The following is a 21,864-nucleotide window of genomic DNA, read 5'->3' as shown; positions in this document are numbered from 1 at the left end:
AAATCTGAAACTATATTTTATCATAGGTACAGTAAATGTAAAATGTACCATACTATGTATAATTAATTTTTATACCATCTATATATATAAAACAAAGTCGTGTTAGTTAGACTACTTATAACTAAAGAACGGCTGAACCGATTTAGCTGAAAATTGGAAGGGAGGTAGTTTAGAGCCAGGAGAAGGACAAAGGATATTTTTTATCCCGTTCGACAGCATTCCCGTGAGACTTGATAACTGAGTTGGGTTTCGGTGGTGGTGCCATCTATAGTAAACATATTGAACTAACATTTATTTCGATGGTGGCGCCATCTATGGTAAACTCATTGAACTAACATTTATTTAGATTGTGGCGCCATCTATAGTAAACATATTGAACTAACATTTATTTCGGTGGTGGTGCCATCTATAGTAAACATATTGAACTAACATTTATTTCGATGGTGCCGCCATCTATGATGAACTTATTGGCCACTCCTTAAAAGTTTGTGGTTTAAATCTAGAACATTCATGTTTTTCCCATGGTCAATTATACGTGGCATGTTCACGGGTCGGAAGACCATCTGCGTTGTTTGTTTTTGCGCCTGATAATAAAAAAAAAATGTCGTGTATCACAAGGTACTTAAATGAAGAGCAACCTATGTACTAAAATACAGAAATAATTATGAATGATTAATGTATTTTTTTATTTTTTTGTGTATTTTTTACAATTAAAAAAACTGTTTATTTATTGCCATTAAGGCGGAACAAAGTTCGCCGGGTCAACTAGTGTATATATGAAATAAACATAGTATATTAAGTTTAGTCCAAAGTTTGTAACGCCTAAAAATATTGATGCTATGAAAAAAATTTTGGTATAGGTGATCACAGAATCACCTAATTAGTTCATTTCCGGTTGTCTGTCCGTCTGTCCCTCTGTCCGTCTGTCTGTCAACACGATAACTCAAAAACAAAAAGAGATATTAAGATGAAATTTTTATAGCGTACTCAGGACGTAAAAAGTGAGGTCGAGTTCGTAAATGAGCAACATAGGTCAATTGGGTCTTGCCCTATGGGTCCGTAGGACCCATCTTGTAAACCGCTAGAGATAGGACAAAAAATGTTCCTTATAAAAAAATAAACAACTTTTGTTTGAAACATTTTTTTGTAAACATCACTGTTTACCCACGAGGGCGCTTATTAGGTGCAAATTTTATAATATACATTAATATGAGAATATCAGTGTGTGTGTGTGTGTAGCTATTTAAAAGTGGATATCTTTTTTTATTTACGTGATGTCAAAAAACAAATGATTACTTCATCAACACAGTCTATACATGGTATTTCAACAATTTACTCAGTCAATTGTTTGTTTTCACTTGTTATAAATATATTTTTCTTTTGCAGAGTTATATTTTATCGTTGTACGAAAAATTAGAAACAATAGTTATAAAGATAACTATGTAAAGTTTGCCAACTTCTACGATCCGGTAGAAGGTGGCAAACCATTGAAGATAATTTTTTAACAGATTTCTCAGAAAGCGAATACAGTATACAAGATTTTCTTACAAAATCAAATATCATAGCATGAATATTTGCTACAGAACTACTTGTAGTTACGGTTCTATAAAATATCTACTAAATTTTTTCTTTCCGGTCAAGGACACGTATGTTCCTCGAATTCATGAACAATCTAATATTTTCAAATTTACCCCGTGACTGGGTGAGGTATCAAATAAAAGAGCATGACCTTGTACATTACAAAACTGTTATCCCGACGCAAGGGGGTTTATGAGGAGGGGTGAAAGCGGGGCTGGATGGTCGAATATTTTAAAATATACCCAAGTCTGGTATCAAATAAAAGTACGTAAGTATTTTCATGCAAATAAATTACATGAAAATCAGTTTAGCCGTTTAAAAGTTGTGAACTCTTTTATTGGGAGTTCAATCAAATTTCCTAAAATTTACTAGATACTTCTCATCTGTTTCCGTGCAACCATAGTATCCCTCAGCGAAGTAAGAAAATGGTCTTGGTCTAGGTAGTAGGGTCTAAGTATTGGCTTTGCTGTTGTAAATCACTAAATATAGTTTTGGTCTTTGCAGTTCTAAAGAGACCAAAACGAAGACCAAGATTGATTTTGAACTGATTCTGAATCTCTTAGCATTTGTAGACATGAGTTGAATTTTTTACGATCCCGAAACTCAAGTTTAGTTTACTCGGATTGTTATTCCCACAAAAGTAAATGCGGAGATTAAAATACCCAATACAAATTTAATAGTTAAAAAATTATAAAGGAAACACCACTGGCATCTGCATTTATGATTATCAAATATAATTATCGATAGAACTAAATGATAAGGAAATCAAATCGGATATAAAATTGAAATAAAAATTTATTAATAATTCTGTGTTTGATTAAAAATCAAGATTTTAACTATTGAATATAGATAACCTGTTTTCAAAATTTTATTTTTGTTATGAAAAAAAGTAATATCCATTAAAGTTGTCTGTTTGATTTTCAACAAAAACATTTAGTCAACAACTTCAAATTGGTGAAATATAGAAATAACGATCGTAAAAATACTTGTGATAGATCATTGGATTCGGAATAATGTCTAGGAAAATGTGTTAGAAGCGTTTTTCAGCACATAAAAAATTACAAAATTAATAAACAATTATAGATGAAAAAAAAAAATTTCGTTTTTCGCAAATATTTCATAAAATATTCATGTATAAAAAATTAGAAAAAGAATATTCTCAAAGAGGAGGCAAATTCCAATAAAAAAGTCTCATTCCCGGAAGTCTATCTCCATTATTTATAATTTTAATTTAACGGTGAAAATAAGTTTTTTTGCGTCATTTTTAGATTGTTGTAATGTCGTCAAAAACTACTATCTCACACGTATTAAATATTAATTTAAAAATTATTAAAATTATTCTAAACACTTTAATTAATTACGTTGGAAATTTATCTTAAAGTTAATTTTTCAACAAGTTAGACAATTGACTATTAACAAAATTTGCTCGAATTTTCGTTAAAAAAAATGTTTAAATTATTGGCGTAAAATTTTTTTGCTTCGTGGAACCCTTCTTGCATATATACTTAAAAAGTCACATCAAAAGAATATAAAAAATTTTAATTTTATTAATTAATTATTTAATTCTTTTTCTAATTTTTTATACATGAATATTTTATGGATATAGACTTTCGAGAGTGGGAGTTCTTTATTTAAAATTTCATTCTCTTTCTAATATTTTAAGAAATATTGGCGAAAACGAAATAACTTTTTTTTCATCTTGTTTATGTCTTTAATTGTTTATAACTTTTGCTTATAACTCTATAGTTGCTTATAACTCTTTAATTGTTTATAATTTTTTTAATTTTTATGTGCTGAAAAACGCTTCTAGGATATTTTTCTAGAAATTTTACTGAATTCAACAAGCTTAATCACACTTATTTTTACGACCAGTATTTCTATATTTCACCAATTTGAACTTGTCGATTAGACTATTGAACTTTCCCATATACATACAGGCTATCTCTAAAAGGTCTGTACATCGCTCTACCAGTTATAGTTCTGCTTAAGTGGACCGATTTATCTTAAATGACCTTAATTAGGGGCTACTGGATAGGTCAAGTCGGAATCCAGGGCACTTAAAAAAAGTTAAAAAAGGTATTAATTCCATATTAAATTTCGATTTCCCCCCAATATCCTAGATAAATTTTTGTATTATAAATACGTATTTCGACTTCTATGTAGTCATCATCAGTATGCTAATCATAATTACTTTTATAGTGTATGTTACCCGTTGCTAATTTGGTGACGGTCTGCACACTGGTGCTTTGGTGTGTTCACAATTTATACTTTTCCAAGTATATAACAAATAGCGACGTCGGCCAATCAGTTTCTAATTTGCTAGGATTTTAAAATTAGTACTCAACTCTAGCGAATTAGATGCCTGAATGAAAGCATCTACACTTAAAAACTGGGTAGTGATACAATGAACTTGGATGAGGAACTATTCCAAGTTGGGATTTAATAAAAATTGCAAAGTTAAAGTTGAATTTTTAGAATAATTAATAGATTTTGAAATTTAAAAATTATTTACTTTCATAATTTATTTTTAGTTTGTAATTTTAATTTTTTTATTTTAAGTGTCAAAATCATGTGATCAAATACTCGAATATCATTGGCCTAAAAGGATCACATGATTTACACTTATTGGCCAAACAATAATCGCTTGATTATATAAGCTATCATCTATCTACCCTTGTCTATTGTGAGAGAAATTTCTGCGTAAATCGTCGTCAGTCGGATTTAAATGTACAGGAGTTCTCATGGAGTTACAAAAACATGTAGTTTTCGCGTCAACTTTGCGCGCTTAACTTAAAAAAATTACGGTTTAGCCAGTTGCTAATTAGGTAACTGTAGTATCATTATTATGAAAATCTTACAGCAAGATGTTGCGGGTTCTAGTATTAATAAAGTAATGTTGTACATTTTGTTAAAGAAAATTCTATAAATTATTGCAGTGTGTTTATCAATGGACTTATCAGTTATCGTTTCTACACTGATGCTTTAACCCCGCCTTAAGAGAAAACAATGTAGTTTTCTCCTCATAGACCCGGAAAAATCCGACAATGAGCATGATTAATTTTCGCATGGAAAATTTTTGCAGAATACCTTTTAAAACATACTCCTGAACGTAAAAGTGCAGGTTGCCACTGGGTAACCCGGTAAGATATTGTTTAATATCATTTTTTAAAAAAAATAAGTAATATTGACCGAATCGCTTAGGAAAAAATTTAATCATAAAATTGGCGTTAAAATAAACAAACAATTTTCTGAGACATTTTTCTCTAAAATTTCCAGTTTTCGTGTAACAATTCGTAAAATTTGAAAAAACGCAATTTTTACGATTTTCATCCCTCAAAAGCTCTATGAAAAAATTATATTTATAATATGCATAATTTTTATTTGTAGTGTAAAGCTTACTCAACAACATCCCGCAAAAATTTTTGGCCAATCAAGATTTTTTCATCAAGCGACTCGAAATAAAGTCATATTAACATAAAAGTTAATTAAAATTTTCCAAAACGCAACACTCCGGAAAATCGAAAAAATGGTTTTTCCAATTAACAATGAAGCACTTAAAATGCCATTTGGCCAAAAATTGTTGCGGGATGTTATTGAGTAAGCTTTACAATAGAAATAAAACTTTTATACATATTTAAAAACTCATTTTTTCATAGACTTTTCGAGGGATAAAAATCGTAAAAATAGCGTTTTTTCCAATTTTACGAATTTTTTATTCGAAAACTGGAGAGTTAAGAAAAAAATGTCTAAGGAAATTTTTTGTTACTTTAGAACTCAATTATATGATATGATTATTTTAAACAATATGCTCCCGGGTAACCCACCGATAACCTGCACTTTTACAACCAGGAGCATGTTTTAAATGGAATTCTGCAAAAAATTTCCATGCGAAAATTAATAATGATAAATGACGGATTTTGTCGGGTCTATTAAGAGAAAACAGAAGACATCTCATTACACTACTTAGTTGTTATTTATAACATAGTCAATATTTATTGATATTTGTATTAATTGTTCATTATTATTTTATCATTAATTAATAAATGTATAGATAAGCAGCATCAAAATTTAATTAATTTTCGTAAATTGTAAAATGAGACGTGTGTTTGGTTTAGTTTTGTTTTAATATTAACAAAATATTCGATCATGTTTTTAAAATTCATTGAAAGTTACTTTTTACTAAAGATATCAATAATATTATTTGTGTTTATTCTAATTGTTTATAAGTTTTCAAATTATATTCGTATATTTTATTATGTATCAAAATTACCTGGTCCACCAGCTTATACAATTATTGGCAATGCATTATATTTTATTGGAAAAAATAAAGGTAAAATATTTAGAATATTTTAGCAGCACCTAAATTTAAAGTATTTGTCGAAATTCCCAAGTGTATACGGATGCGCTTCGGATTCGAGAGTGGTTATGTAAATCATCACATTTACAAGCGCATATTTTAGAAAATAATTTTTCATTTTCTTCTAGCAAATAAATTATAATAGGGAATATTCATGTATATTTTTTAAATTTTTAATTCATTGTTTACACCGTTATACCATAGTAAAAAATATAAATACTATTTAAAAATGCTGTAATTAAGTGTAAACAAATATTTTAAATAGAGAATAATTTTGAGTTTAAACGCAGTGCTTTTGGCGCTCTCTGTTGATGTTGTATTAATATGTCAGCTGTCAATTAAATATAAATGTACTGTTTACTACAGGCGTAATACCCACGGATGTAGTAATTATAGTATATATCCATGGTAATACCATACAAATTATAAGTAATTAATACCATACAGTATGTCAATAAACATGACAAGCCACTTACTATGACGTCACGTTCGTTTAAAAAATTTGAATTTAATTAAATAAATAAAAAGATATTAATTACTAAAATAATGGTTTATTAGTTCAAATGTCCAGTCAATAAAGTTATGTGAAAAAAATATGTGACCTAAATTTAAATTTCATGAATATTGCCAGATAGTTTTATTCTAGGAAAAAACTGATTGCCTGGAAAAAAATGAGCCAGATTGAGGCTTTCAATGGGAAAAAAGTACTAAGCTCACGTGACGTTTAATGGTCGAAACTAATCTTTAAAAGTTCGTTCCGAGTTTAACCATCTTGTTGGGTCAGTGGATCGCTGCTAGGCTACCATGTAGAAAACCTGTATTCGAAACCCAACTTTTTCTAAAATATTTTTTTAAATATTATAATAGCTTTTTATAGCCAAATTAATCATTTCAATTTACAAATTAAAAAATTTTAATTATTCATTAAAAAAATTTAAAAAAAACTCAGTTTTTCCAAAGTTTTAAGTTTTCAATTCTGTGGAGAGTCCCCATGACTGGACTATCATTTTTTTATATTAAAAATACTATTTGAAGTTATGATTCTTAATTAATGTTACATTATATTTAATAACGTTTAATTTATACGCATAATATTACTGCAATAAACGAAGAGGGGGGGAACGAAAGCTCACCCTCTAAATCAAAAGTTAAATGGTGCCTAGTGGTGCTTTTGCCCAGGTGGTGTTAACCACTCCATCCATCAAGCGATTAAATCTAAGCAAAAAGTGTCATTTAAGTATATTTCGAAAAGTCATTACTTTCCTAGTTATTGGTTGAAATTCGAAGTATTTAACGTAAAATAACTGAAAAATATAACGTTTTTTGAAAAAAGTATATCATACACTTTTTAAAGTAGGTACTATAAAAAACCTTGAAAAGTTTCAACTCTTTTGCCCGAAAGTTAGAATAATGAGAGTTAGGTATAATGTAAAGAAAGTTCCTCGTACCTTTTTTTTTATAAACTTACCACGGGAACTAAAATTAATGCTTGCCACTTAACACTTTCTAAGTTACTTTATTTAGGTACTGACAACATGCTCAAGAAGTCTAGCAATTTCGGATTTATAATTTATTAATATTGGAGTTCGAAAAAAAAATTTGTTTATTGTTAAATAACTCGAAAAATAATAAAGTTACAAAAAAAATATTAGTAGGTAAAATAATCTGTGTAAAAAATTTTTTCCCTGCAAACTCTTCTGGTAACTTTATTATTTTTCGAATTATTTAACGATAAAGACAATTATTTCGAAAATTTTTTTGAATTCGAATTGCAAATTTTCGTAAACTATTTAACCGAAACTGTTAAACCTTTTGAGTATGTTGTCAGTACTTAAATGAAGTAAATTGGACGACTTAATTTGAGGCAAGCATTAATTTTAGTTCCCGTGGTAAATTCACCAGTTTTTTTGCTGAATAAAACGTAAATGAAAGGTACGAGAAACTTTCTTTTCATTACTCCGTTAATTTTCGTGCAAATTATTTGAAATTGTTTAAATTCAAGGTTTTTTTTAGTACTTTAAAAACTGTATGATATACTTTTTTCAAAAAACGTCAAATTTTTTCAGTTATTTAACTATTCAGTTATAAAACAATTCTAGAAGAATGAGTAAGTCTATAAAATTCTAAAAAGTATGAAAAGATCTATGTAAAACTTACCAAGCAGTTTGAAGACTACATTTTAACAAGTTTTTAGACTCTTCTAGAAGACTTTTTCAGAATTAATCAGAGATTTCATTAAAATTTAGCTAACGTAAGAGTTAGACTTTTTCAAGATTAATCAGTATAATTTAAAACAGTTCAGATTTAAAACTGTCATATTTAATACTTCTCGTGAGGAAAAGAAAAATTTGTCAAGAAATTATTTAGTGTTTTTCTGACTTATTTATTCGCTCCGAAAAGAAACGATACAAGGTATAGTTCATAATGTATATAAACATGACTTGCACATACCTCATGAGGATAAGAATATTTAATGCAAACTTAAATTGATTACATTAAGAACCATAATTTCGACAATTTAATTACGCTAATCTATGCTCAAATTTTAGTAAAAAGTTAAGCGTAATTACATTTTCGGAATTATGGTCCTTAATGTACTCAATATTAGGTTGTATTAAATATTGTTATCCTCGCACACGAGGTATGTCCAAGTCATGTTTATACATACATTATGAATTTCTCTTTAGAGTGAATCGAAGACTCAGTCCGTCTTGTTTACAAAGAAGAATAAATTTTCTTCATATCCATTTGAATAGAAGATGTTTAACACTAAAATTCAGCAAACTCAATGTGTTGAATACTTGGGTGTAACCGTCTAAAAGCAGTTGAAATGGACGCAAAACGTTAAAAAAAGTCTTGCAATTGGAATCGCATCCTAAAACATCGACTTTTCAAGTCATGTATCTGGCCCGTAACCATACGATGTCCGGCTGAAGCTCTCCACAGAGAAACTGGGCACCCCACAGTCAAAACCTTCATCCAAACCATTTCAAAATCCTATTTCCAACCTTCCCGCAAAAATCCTTTCCCGGAAATCAATGAACTGGACCATTTTGACCCGCGTACATTCCTTTTCGGGAAACGATTTCGCATGCCACATGAAACGATGGATAATGTTAATATATTTCGTTGTATTTAATTAATAAGATGACGTATTATAGGTAAAGCTTAGGCTAGGAACTAAAGATTCTAAGACGTATTGTAATTCAAAATTGTAAACTGACGATATAAATAAATAAATTTCAATTCAATTAGAGTGAATAAACTTTTTCTACAGTTATAAAATATGACCTTCTAAACTTAAAATATAAATATAAATTAAAAATTAAACATTTGATAAAGTTGTCATAGAAACAAATGTGTAATTTTGTAATTTTGTAATGTAATTTTTATAATATGAAATAAAGAATCTTTTACTACTACTTATTGTTAGAGCGAATAAATAAGTCAGGAAAACTCTAAATAATTCCTCTAAAAAGTTTGGCAAGTTTTTATATTCCAATAAGAGTATTAAATATGATAAAACCTACAGTAAATAATTTATCGAAAATCTGAAATGTTTTAAATACTGATTAATTCTGAAAAAGTCTAACGAGTCTAAATGCAGTCTTCAAACTTCTTAGTAACTTTTACATATATCTTTTCATTCTTTTTCAGAATTTTATAGACTTACTCATTCTTCTAGAATTGTTTTTCAGAACACTAAAGACTAAATTAGACTATCGGCAGAAAATATTTCCACCGGGGTTAATATTATTTTCATGCGTTTGGAAAGTAATTTCGAAAAGTAGCAACTAAATTCACATAAAAATAGCAAAAGTCACATAAAGCTTGCAAAAAATGATATGAATAAGCGTTTCAAAAATTATTTGAAACGTTCCATCAAAATAAACATGGAGAAATAATTTTTGATTTCAGATGCATCACAAAGATTTTTTAAGTTATTTGAGGATTATAATTCATTTTTTCGGGTATGGATCGGTCCAGTGCCATTAGTTTGTATAAGCAATCCAGACTTTATTAAAAAATTATTTAATAATAAACATGGTTTAGAAAAAGCCTTTTTAATGAAGTATTTCGCTAAAGAAGCAATAGGAGATTCAATAATTCTCTCGGATGGTATGCACTTAAAATCATTTACATTTACTACAACCTTTTTTTTTGTTTTCTCATCCATCAGAAAATACAAAGAAGCTACTAAATATGGGAACATATTATAGTGCTTACTAAAGAGATTCCAATAAAATAGTATTTATATAGCGTAGCAACACTTAGTACGATACAGACCTTTATAGCATAATAACACTTAATTCTCTCTGTACCAGAAGCGTGTACAAGCGCCAACGTTGTACAATTCACTTCTGTGCTGTGAATATGTGCTGACTGATATGATGTGTGTAGTGTGTACAGGAGAGCAATACGTGAGAGTGTGAGTTGCAGCGTTGAAAGATTTACTAAACTAATACAACTAATATTTAAAGAGCTATCTTTTCTTTCTTTCTGAAAGATCAAGTTTTCTCTCACTACGATAGAAATATCTTAAATAGGGTAGACCGAGACTAGTTGAGCAGGTTTTGACTTTTACGGTTATAGCTCCTTAACGACTAATCATATTTATTTGATTACTTATATCGATAGATAGCCAATATCTTCCTTAAAACAAGTCTTTTAAACCAATTTCGATATCTCTGATAGTTTTAGAAAAAACTAGCTTTAAGTGACGATGGTCGTATCTGCTCATCTTACTTCATTAGTGGGGTAAACTGAGCAGTTATAAATCAATCATATATATTTAAAATTTGAATAATTATTTAAATAAAACAATAAATGTAAAACTGAGCGATCGGTTAGCATCTGGTTTTATTAAAAAAACTTGTTCAAATTAATTTAATTAATTATTTTCTTTAAATTATGATATCCTTAATTATGTTCTTAAATCAGTTATAGTGAACTAGATTACGGGAGTCTGCTGTAATTAGAGAAAATAAGAAGTAATTATTTTCTAACTCTCATTTTAAATTGGAATTATAATTATTAAAATATTTTATACCAATAGAAGCAGTGGATACCGTAGATTTTTGTGAGGTAATTACGGGATATGTTTTTTTTTTTTTTTAAATTTTTCTAGTTAATTCTAAAATACTTAGTTTTTATGATAAGTATCTAATGTGTTTTTATCTCTCAGAATAATGAGCAAAATTTTTACTTATGTATACAATTCCGGGAGTATCACCTTGTAAAGGAGAAAATTGAAACTTGACTTATGTTTTGTTATTTAAATTAGTTTTCGATGGTTTTTTATGTTAAAATAACTTTACTATTATTAAAAGAATAAAAAAATAACCGTTTCTATTAACTTAATTAGTATTCCGCAATATGTTATAATTTTTTAAAATAATACAAATTTAAATTTTTTATTATATGTACCATGTATATATGGAATATACATAGTATATTAAGTTTAGTCCAAAGTTTGTAACGCTTAAAAATATTGATGCTCGCACAAAATTTTACTATAGGTGTTCATAGAATCACCTAATTAGTCCATTTCCGGTTGTCCGCCTGTCCGTCTGTGGACACGATAGCTCAAAAACGAAAAAAGAAATCGAGCTGAAATTTTTACAGCGTACTCAGGACGTAAAAAGGGAGTTCGTAAATGAGCATCATAGGTCAATAGGGTCTTGGGTCCGTAGGACTCATCTTGTAAACCGTTAGAGATAGAACAAAAGTTTAAATGTAAAAAATGTTCCTTATAAAAAAATTAACAACTTTTGTTTGAATCATTTTTTCGTTAACATCACTGTTTACCCGTAAGGGCGCCAATTAGGCGGAAACTTTATCGTAGGTACTATACTTGAATATCAGTTATGTATGTGTTATGTGATAAAGAAATCAAAACTGGCTATGCATGATATTTGAACAATTAACTCAGTCAATTGTTTGTGTTCACTTGTTTTTCAATCAAATATATGAAAATACTTAATTATCTTAATAACATTAAACGAAACAAGCCCACCAGAAGGTCTCTTGCGTTCATTTGATGTATTGTCGTACGATTTGGAGTTACGGCAATATTTCAATTGAAGAACTTGCCCCATTGCAAAACCTGGCCCGGTCAATCCTATCATATGTTCCCCCAGTTTTCAGCATTTTTGTATTTTTTGAGACGTTTATTGAATAAACTCTGAAATAACTGTCGTATATTGTTATCTAATATTTAATAACAAACAAATAGAATATTTTAGTGCCAAAATGGAAACATAATAGGAGTATCTTAGTACGTGGATTTACTCCAGTAATTTTAAAATCATATTTCAAAATATTTGTTGAAAAAAGTTTGATGTTAATTGAAAGATTAGATGGAAAATTAATTGATGGAGAATCTTTTGATATATTTGAGTATTTATCAAAAACTAGCATAGAATCAATTTGTGGTAAATAAAAAAATGTTTCAAAATTTTATTGATTCAAGGACTAAATGTTCAATTTTTTTTAGGATCAACTATGGGCGTTAATATAGAAATTCCGAGTTCTTATTACTCTGCCATAGAAAGGTAAATAGGTTCAATATAAAAAAAAATACTATCATAAAATTAACATTGTTTTCACATTATTTTTTTTTAGTATTTTCCATTTATTCATCCATAGAATTTATCATTTTTGGGAAATTCCGAACTTTATGTACTATTGGAGTAAGAATTATAAAAAACTCAATGAAAGTACAAAAACTATTAAGGAATTCACGCATAATGTTCGTAAATACGATTAATTATTTTTATCAACATATAACTATATATGTATCAATAATTATCCATATACATTGTGTCGCATTTAGGATGAAGGCACGCACATATTTTGTAGGAATTTCGCACACTCATATAAGGTGATGGGTCACATTTGTTAAGATAACGAAACTTGAATTTTAAATTCAGCCTACTACAAATGACAAATAGGTTCGATTGTTATTATTTTGTCTAGCGATGGGTAGATATATCGAACAAAAATTTATAGAAAAAGTTGCTTCGTATATTTTTTTATATCCATATACCGAGTTTCTTGCCCAAATTCGCATTATCAATTTCATTTCATTTCATTATTTTGGCCCACACTCATAACTATTAAAAGTTTATTGAAATATTCGAATACAATATTAAATTATCAAGTTGTCAAGTTTTTATAGTCCATACTAGTTTTTTCTGTTGTAGAAAATAAAGTCCATAAATTTTATTTTTTAATTTTATAACTAGTGTGCTATTTAAATAAACTTGTAATAATTTTATTGATATAAAAAATATTCTAAGCAACTTTTTCTAATAGTTTTTTATCGATATCTCCAACCATCTCCGACGCTAGGCAAAATATTAAGAATCGGCCCTATTTGTAGTAGGCTGAGTTAAAATTTTGGATTTCGGTTAAGTATCTCAAAAAATGTGACCCAGTCATACAGTGTACGATCAAAATTCGAAATCAATATTTCCAAAAATATGAAAAATTTAGGGTGTCTTCAACTTAAATGCGGCACACTGTATATATTTTTCCAGTATGATTGTTTCTGTTCATATCTTATTTTTCTTTCTCCTTGATCAAATTCCAATATTTACCTCTCATCTTCAAACTTATCATGCTGGCTTCTGCCGCTTAGGAAAAAACAGGCTAGACATAAGAATAATAAATTCAAATAATAAGTGTAATTAGGAGAACATGTTTCGAGCTGTATTTATAGATGTTCTTAAGAATTCTCTTATGAAGTTTTGCTCTATATGTGATAATCATTGAAATAATTACCGATAATTAGACCATACTTGATGAGCGTCGTGCGTCGTCTCTTGACTGGGAATGTTTTTTGTTGATGTATAAACAAATTTTTTGAAAAAAAAATGAAATAAAAATGGAAATTTTTATATTGCATAAGTTTTGTAAACAAATTTTATCGTTACGATTGATAGTTTCTGAGTTACAGTGATTTAAACAATTAAATTGTTAATAATATTGTTTGCATCACTTTACGTAAAATCACCGCACATATTCGTTAAATTAGCGATCAAAAATCTTCAGAAATACTGGATCTACTCATCCCGGTTTTATTTTCTCCGACACTCCCTATCCTACGAAAGAACTATTTAGGAGGTACAATGCCACAAAAGAACATGATTTTGTGTTGGGAACAGACCTGATTTTGGGTTGGGAGTTTCTTTAAATTTTTATTTAACATTATTTATATAATATTAAAAAAATGTTACTTTTATAACCTGATTTGAATTGAATTGTGGTTTATTTTTGGAAGAAACTGAAAGTAGGGTCGAAATATATGGTCGTTGAAATATATGCATTTAACGGGTGCTGAACAAAACTTATACTGCTTTAGTATTTCGAAAATTTGTTTCTCAATGGGTATATTCGGTCTGTAAAACTTTTATAAACCTTTGAAAAAAATTTATGGAATAAATTTTAGGTAATTTTACAAAAGAAGGAAGAGTACACTAGCAAAAAAGATAAAAATTTCAACGTAATTAATAGTAGCAGTAAAAGTAAGAGAAATGAATTAAATAAACCATTGCTGGAATATTTGATTGATTTTACCACAACAGATTCAGATTTTTCGGATGAAGATATAAGAAATGAAGCTAATCTTGTGATAATTGCGGTAAGTATATCATTTAGCTACTTAGAAATCTCAAGTACTTTAAAACGATAATATACAATTCTTAGTACAAGCAAAGATTCCAATATTAAAACTTTTTACACTTACATTTAAGCGCGATCGATACATTTAAATATGAATTCTTGGAAGCTATCCAAGCCAAATCTGCCCATCTAAAAATTTTTTTTTTGCAACAAACAGGTACGTGGCTGATATTTTACCAGAATGTTAACAGAGATGTTTAAGACAGCTTGTCAAAACATCAGCCAGTTAGCCGGGGACCGTAAGTCTGAATGGAAAGCCAAACATACAAACAAAAATATTTTTTTCGTTCGTGGCTGATGTTTGGTCAGAATGTTGCCAGAAATGTTAAAAACAGTTTTCCAAAACATCAGCCAGGTAACCGGCGACCGTAGGTCTGTGTGGAAAGCTAAATAAGCAAACAATATTTTACATGTTTGGTTTTCCACTCAGAATACGGTTCCCGGCTACCTGGCTGATGTTTTGGCAAACTGTTTTTAACATCTCTGTTCACATTCTGACAAAACATCAGCCATACGTACCTGTTCGTAGCAAAAAAAACTTTTTCTTGTATGTTTGACTTTCCACTCAAACTTACGGTCCCCGGTTTCCTAGTTGATGTTCCGGCATTTGTTAGAGTAACCTTAAATCTTTATTTTCCGCAGAACAGAAAACTCACGTACCTGTTCGGAAGTAAAACTCCGTATTTGGCTATTTTGGGATATTATTGATTGGGTTTTATATAAGTTTCAACTGAATCATTTGAACTTTCTATTTTAGGGATATGAAACGGCAGCAATTGCGTTAAGTTATGTTCTGCTAAATTTAGCTTTACATAAAGATATTCAAAATAAAGTTTGTGATGAGCTACTTGAAATATTGGAAGGTGATTTAGATCGCACAATCGATTTAGATGATTTACCAAAACTGAAATATATGGAAATGGTTATAAATGAGTCAATGAGATTATATTCACCTGGACCAACAGTAACCAGGCAACTAACAGAGGATATTAAATTTGGTAATTACTTGAATTACTTAAAGTTGGTAATCTACCAAAAGAATCTCAAATTCGAATCTCAAATTCTAAGAGATGGTATAAGATTGACCTTCACCCATCTGATGGCCAGATGAGACATATTTATTTATGAAATTTTATTGATTGATAAACACGCCTTTGAATTGTGGTCTATCGAAAAGTGTTCATGGCTATTTTTAATTTATTTTTGTTTGAACATTTTTTCGTCAACATCACTATTTACCCGTGAAGGTGCAAATTAGATTTGAACATTATAGTATGTATTATATGGGATTATCAGTTATGTGTGTGTGACCCCACAGTCGTGTTATGTAAACACCACTGTGGTTACCTAAGTGTGACTATCTTTCTTTGCTTACATGATACACAAATGATTGCGTAACCCACACTGTCTATAAGTGGAATTTCAACAATTAATTCAGTCAATACGATATTTGTCGGATGTCAAATTTTTTATATTACGCATAAAAATGTAAAACTAAACTTGATGCCAAGGCAAAATTTGAAAGTGGAATTAAAATTGATTAAAAACCAAAGAAGTTATAAGCATTCTAAGATTGTTGTCCATTTCTTGTTAGCAAAACAAAGTTTTATATGTATTTGTTTGCTCTATCGTGATATCGGACAATGACGTCACTAACCTATGTCTTCCTCTTTGTTTAATTAGAAATAAACGTTCATATTTTGCGTACTTCTCAAGATTTTCAAAAACCAACTTCACTTTTCTGCCCATTCAGTGAGAATTCTTCACCTGAAGTGATAAAACTGATTTAGTTAAGCAGCCTTTTTCAATTCTCTTTAATTAAATTTATTATTCACCGTTGACCCCCTCATTCAAAAACTTTTGGAACTTACAGTGACTGTGATCTACTCATCAAGGACTTCTAGAGTTCATAATTTCAACAAGATTAACCGAAAGCTTTTTCCCAAGAAGAGTGAAGTGTTTTTTCTCTGAAAGCAAACCATTCGTTAAGTATATAAAATTTTGTTTCTAGATAATTGGTTGATACCTAAAGGAGCTTCATGCGTTGTTTCAATATTTTCATTACATCGCGATGGTAACGTTTGGAAAAATCCATTAAAATTTGACCCAGATCGTTTCACACCGGACAGCTCTAAAACACGTCATCCGTATGCCCATATACCATTTAGTGCTGGCTCAAGAAATTGTCTTGGTAAGAAAATTATTATAAGTGAAAATTACATAATGTTAATTTGCGGTAAAGAGCCCTCGTTAAAAAATGGAGTTCATTTGTAAAAGGATGATATTTTTAGGACAGGTGGTACATATACCTAGATTCAAGTAACGCGTTTCGGTTTCTTTTCCACAATTTTTCTCAAATTACTGTGAGAAATCAAATTCTTAAGAATGCATTGAATACGCATTTTTGGGGTACAGTTCTGAAACTTTGCGCATAGTTTCTTGCGCAAACTTAGGCACTAGAAAATAAACGTAAACTCAAGTTTGGTCTGCAGTTCTCATTTTTCGGTGTATAGACTTTTTTTAAAAAAAATCAAAATAATCCCATTTTTTTGTCTTTCATACAATGAAGTCTCCGGGCTCGCAACAGTGGCTCTAGTAGTGGATTGTTTCATTGCTCTCATCATGGCCGAAATACGAGTTCTTGCCTTACATTATCTTAAAGATATCCACACTTAACTCAACGTCGGATCGGAAAGAGAGTGGTTGTATTCTACTCATCATATTCGAAATATGTGGAAATAATATGATTTTAACGGCCTTTTATTTGAAAAATTGGGTCACATAGGGTGAAATTTCATTTTATAGTTTCTGAAAACTACATACAACGTCCCATAGATGTACCCAAAAGTGTAGTATTAAAAAGCGTATCGAGATCTTTACAATATCTGAGATTTATGCATAGATACATTCCCTGATAAAAAAGCTCGATTCATTTTCGATTCAAATTTTTAATTCATTCCGATTGAATTGCGATTCAATCCAATAGAACCCAATATGATATTTCCAATTCGATACTTTTTATAATTTGGAACTAATTGGAAATATCCGTTTAGTTCTATTGGATTGGATCGAAATTCAAATTTGAAATATTTTGCATTTAAATCCAATTCATTTTAATTAAATTTAGATTCAAAATTTTAATTGGTATCAATTGGAATGAATCGGAAATTTTTCCAATTGAATCCTGTACATTCCTATTGTTGAATTTTTAATGAAGGGTTCATACTTATCTTGAAACATAACATTCTTTAGGTTCTTGAACGATTAATATTTTATATTTATTGAAGGTAAATGGTATGCTTGGATGTTTATGAAAGCAGTATTAGCAACAATATTGAGTCGCTATGAATTTCATACTGATTTAAATGAAACTGAATTACAATTTGAAATGGCGGTTTCATTGAAGCTAATTGGTGGCCATCAAGTTCGGATTACTCCTCGTTATAAAGATTTTTCAAAATTCAAATAAATATATAGGAGATTAATTTAATATATTTTTAATATTTGTGGTCAATTTTCAAAAATTAAATTAATTTTATTTAGTTATTTTAGTTAAATTTTATGTTGACGTTGTCGAAGCGCTAACAGCATTAAAAACTCAAAATTTAATAAATTACTTAAAATTTATAGAAATTGTTCTTAAACATGTTAAGAAGTAATGATTAAATTTTTTAAAGATTGTCTGAAAATTATGTATCTTTTTCTGAAAATGAGTTACCGTAAATTAACATTAGTTTTTATGGGAATTAATAAATGATACGATGTTTTCTTGTAGTTTAAACATTATTAATTTTCAGTAAACATTATTTTTGAAGTGAAAACTTCTTTAGGCGCTTCAACACATTAAAAACAACGGTTCTCGCTCGATCACTGAATTTAAGCAACATTGAGCACGCTTAGTTCTAGGATGAACGGCTGCTTGTAAACACTGTGTGCTGTTGTTAATTTCAATTTACAAATTATGAAATTTTAATTACTTTTGCTTAAACTAATAAAAAAATTTAAAAACAAAAACAAAAAACAAAGTTATTTCAAAGTTTTAATTTTTCAATTCCGTCGACAGTTTCTATGACTGACTATCTTTTTTTTATAAAAAATTAAAGCTTAAATTATATTTTATATAATAAATTTATAAAAAATTATTGTTTCTTACAATTACAATGTTAAATCTCTGTTAAAGTCTAAAAATTATGGCTTTCCCATAGGAACTAATGTTAATTTACGGTAACTTATTGTGCACGAAGTACAAAATTTGGAATTTTTTCAAAATAAAAAATATTTTTAACCGACTTCAAAAAAGGAGAAGGTTCTCAATTCGACTGTATTTTTTTATGTTTGTTACCTTAGAACTTTGGACTGGGTGCACCGATTTTGTTAAATTTGGAAGCTGGTGCTTCCCGTATAGTGGAAGCTGGTGCTTCCCATTTAAATTTAAGACTTCGATGATTTAAGACGATGATTCTTTTTTTAGTGGCAAATATGATGCGATGATTTAGTGTACTTCTTCAGACTAAAAATCACAAAATAAAAAATTGTTAACAAAAAAAACTAACGTCAAAAAAAAATTTTCGTAATTTTCGAAACCAAATTCGCACTGACATTCAATACAGTCTTTACATGGTATTTCAACAAATAACTCAATCAATTGTTTGTTTTCCCTTGTTTTTCAAATAATTTTTTTATTATAAATATTGATATTTGGGCGTTATAAAAGTTTGGAATAATATTTTTGGATATGCTTTTTGGAATTTACATCTTTTGAAAGTAATTTTTATACCATTAAATCAAAGAACCTACATGATACTACAATAATAGAAAAACACGCGGGTTTTATGTTACACATGTATTTTATGTTACACATAATTTTTATTAGAGGAAAAGTTTGTTAGAGTGAAGAAGTGCAAATCAAATGCATAATGTGTAAAAATATAATGGTAAGATCTTGTGATATAACATGGTACGTATTTTTGAAGTTTGATATAACAATTCTTCTGAGATCTAGGTGAAATCGGATCTAACAAGTACATAATAAAAAATAAAAATATATTTTTCTGTATACAATATTATAAATTTGACCTACAAAACGGTATAAATTCCACCTTCATCATATAAGTAGGTAGGTAATGAATCTGTGATTGCATATATATTCTGGTTAACAAGTTCAAATTGGAGTAATAGAGAAATAATGGTCGTAAAAATACGTGTGATAGCATGGATTCTGAATAATGTCTAGAAAAATGTTCTAAAAGCGTTCTTCAGCACATAAAAAAATGCAAAAGTTATTAACAATTAAAGATGAAAACAAAGAAAAAGCTATTTCGTTTTTCACCAATATTTCAAAACCTATTAATTTGTATGAATTTAGAAAAAAAATTCTTAAAGAGGAGGAAATTTCCAATAAAAACACTTACTCTTGGAAGCCTATCTCCATTGTTTATAATTTTAATTTAACGCTGAAAGTAGATCTTTTTGCGTCATTTTTAGATTGTTGTAATATCATCAAAAACGAGTATCTCACATTAAATAATTTGTTTAAGATATTAAATATTTATTAAAAAATTATCGTGTATTCTGAACATTTGAAAGAATTTACTACCATTAGAAATTTATCTTAAAGTTATTTGTTCAACAAGTTATACATACAATTTTTTTTAAACAAAATGTTCTTGAATTTTCGTTTTTATTGTAAACTAAAAAAAAAAAATGTTTAAAATAATTGACGTAAAATTGTGGTGCTTTTCTTATATTTATACTTAACAAGATCACGTCAAAAGAGTTTAAAATAATTTAATATTTTTTTGTTATAATAATTTTTTTAAATGCATGAAAATAAGCTCATAAAGACGAAGGAAAAAATTATTTACCAATTTTGGATCTGAGCCCTAATTTGAGCGCTACAGGTATGATAAAAATTGATAAATTTGTTTATTAACTGACTATCATTCGATAATCAGTAGATATTAATAAATTTCATTTAATAATATTCAACAAAAGCAGGGATATGAACTAATTTCATTGGATTATATTATTTTGAAAAAAACATTTAACAAAAATTATAAAAATATTTAAATCTTACTTTTTTATTTTATTTTTGCAAGAAAACATTTTAACGTAAACAAACAAAATTATTAAAGACTCTTCAGGTGAATAGTGACAAAATAAAGGAGAGCTACGATTCACTAATTAATATTATTGAGGATGCTGCTAAAGCCAGTTTGCTCAAAGCAGATATCCAAAGTAAGCAAAATAAAATATCAGCCAATACCAAGAACCTGATTGAAGATCGTAGGAACCTCCGAGCGATAAAAAATAAATCCCCTTCACAACGAATTGAATTAACCGAGCTTAACAAACTGGTCAAAAAGAAAATACGAGAAGATATTCGTTAAAGCAATACTAATATTATTAAATCAATATTAGAAAACAGTAACGCTGTAAAAAAAACACAAAAAATGCTTGACGGTGGTAAGAATTGGATGCCTTCACTAGAAAACAAAAAAGGACCAAAAATAACAAATCGCAAAGAAATATTAAACATTGCCATATCCTTCTATAGCAACTTGTACAAAAGCCAAATGACAAGAGTGGAACAAATGGCATTAACACCTGTACTGGAAATTATTTAAAACGTTGCAGCAATTTTAAAAATCTAAGTAACCTCGGTTGTAAATAACCTAAAAAATGAAAAAACTGTTGGTTGTGACAATATAAAAACTGAATTTGTAAAATTTTGGTTTTCAGTGTTTAGTGGAAGTGCTAACTTATCTATTTAACAATGTGCTTCAAAGTGAATGCTTCCCTCAACAATGGATGCACGCATCAATATCTTTAATATACAAGAAAGGGGGGGGGGGAGCGTCAACAATTAATAACTACAGACCAATTAGTATCACGTCAAACATATACAAGCTTTTCTCTAAAATTTTGCTGAAAAGAATTGAAAAAGACTTTGGATTTTCATCAGCCGATAGATTAAGCTGGTTTTCGCCGAGGCTTTTCTTCAATGGACCACCTACAAACACTAAACCAACTAATCGAAAAGTGTAATGAATACCAAAATCCCCTGTTCTTGTTATTTATCGACTATACCAAAGCATTTGATTCCATCGAACACGCATACATCTGGCAGTCGTTAAATTTTTTGGTGTTGATGACAAATACATACGCGTCATTAAAGCACTGTATGACAATAACACAGCGCAAATAAAATAAGAACGTTTGGGACCAGTATTTCCAGTCAAAAG

At 29.0% G+C, this 21,864-nt stretch overlaps 1 protein-coding gene across 1 annotated transcript; it reads left to right on the top strand.

Moving 5' to 3' along the window:
• Window positions 1–9,451: 9,451 nt before the first annotated feature.
• On the top strand, window positions 9,452–18,089 carry LOC123301382 (cytochrome P450 4g15-like). The gene is made up of 5 exons (XM_044884119.1): window positions 9,452–9,466; window positions 14,388–14,579; window positions 15,378–15,618; window positions 16,632–16,811; window positions 17,908–18,089. Exons 1-5 carry the CDS (start codon window positions 9,452–9,454, stop codon window positions 18,087–18,089), a joined length of 810 nt encoding a protein of 269 aa, XP_044740054.1.
• Window positions 18,090–21,864: the final 3,775 nt, after the last annotated feature.

Source organism: Chrysoperla carnea, chromosome 5 (assembly GCF_905475395.1).
Source record: "Chrysoperla carnea chromosome 5, inChrCarn1.1, whole genome shotgun sequence".
Classification (NCBI taxonomy): Eukaryota; Metazoa; Arthropoda; class Insecta; order Neuroptera; family Chrysopidae; genus Chrysoperla; species Chrysoperla carnea.
This window is presented reverse-complemented; position numbering and strand designations above follow the sequence as displayed.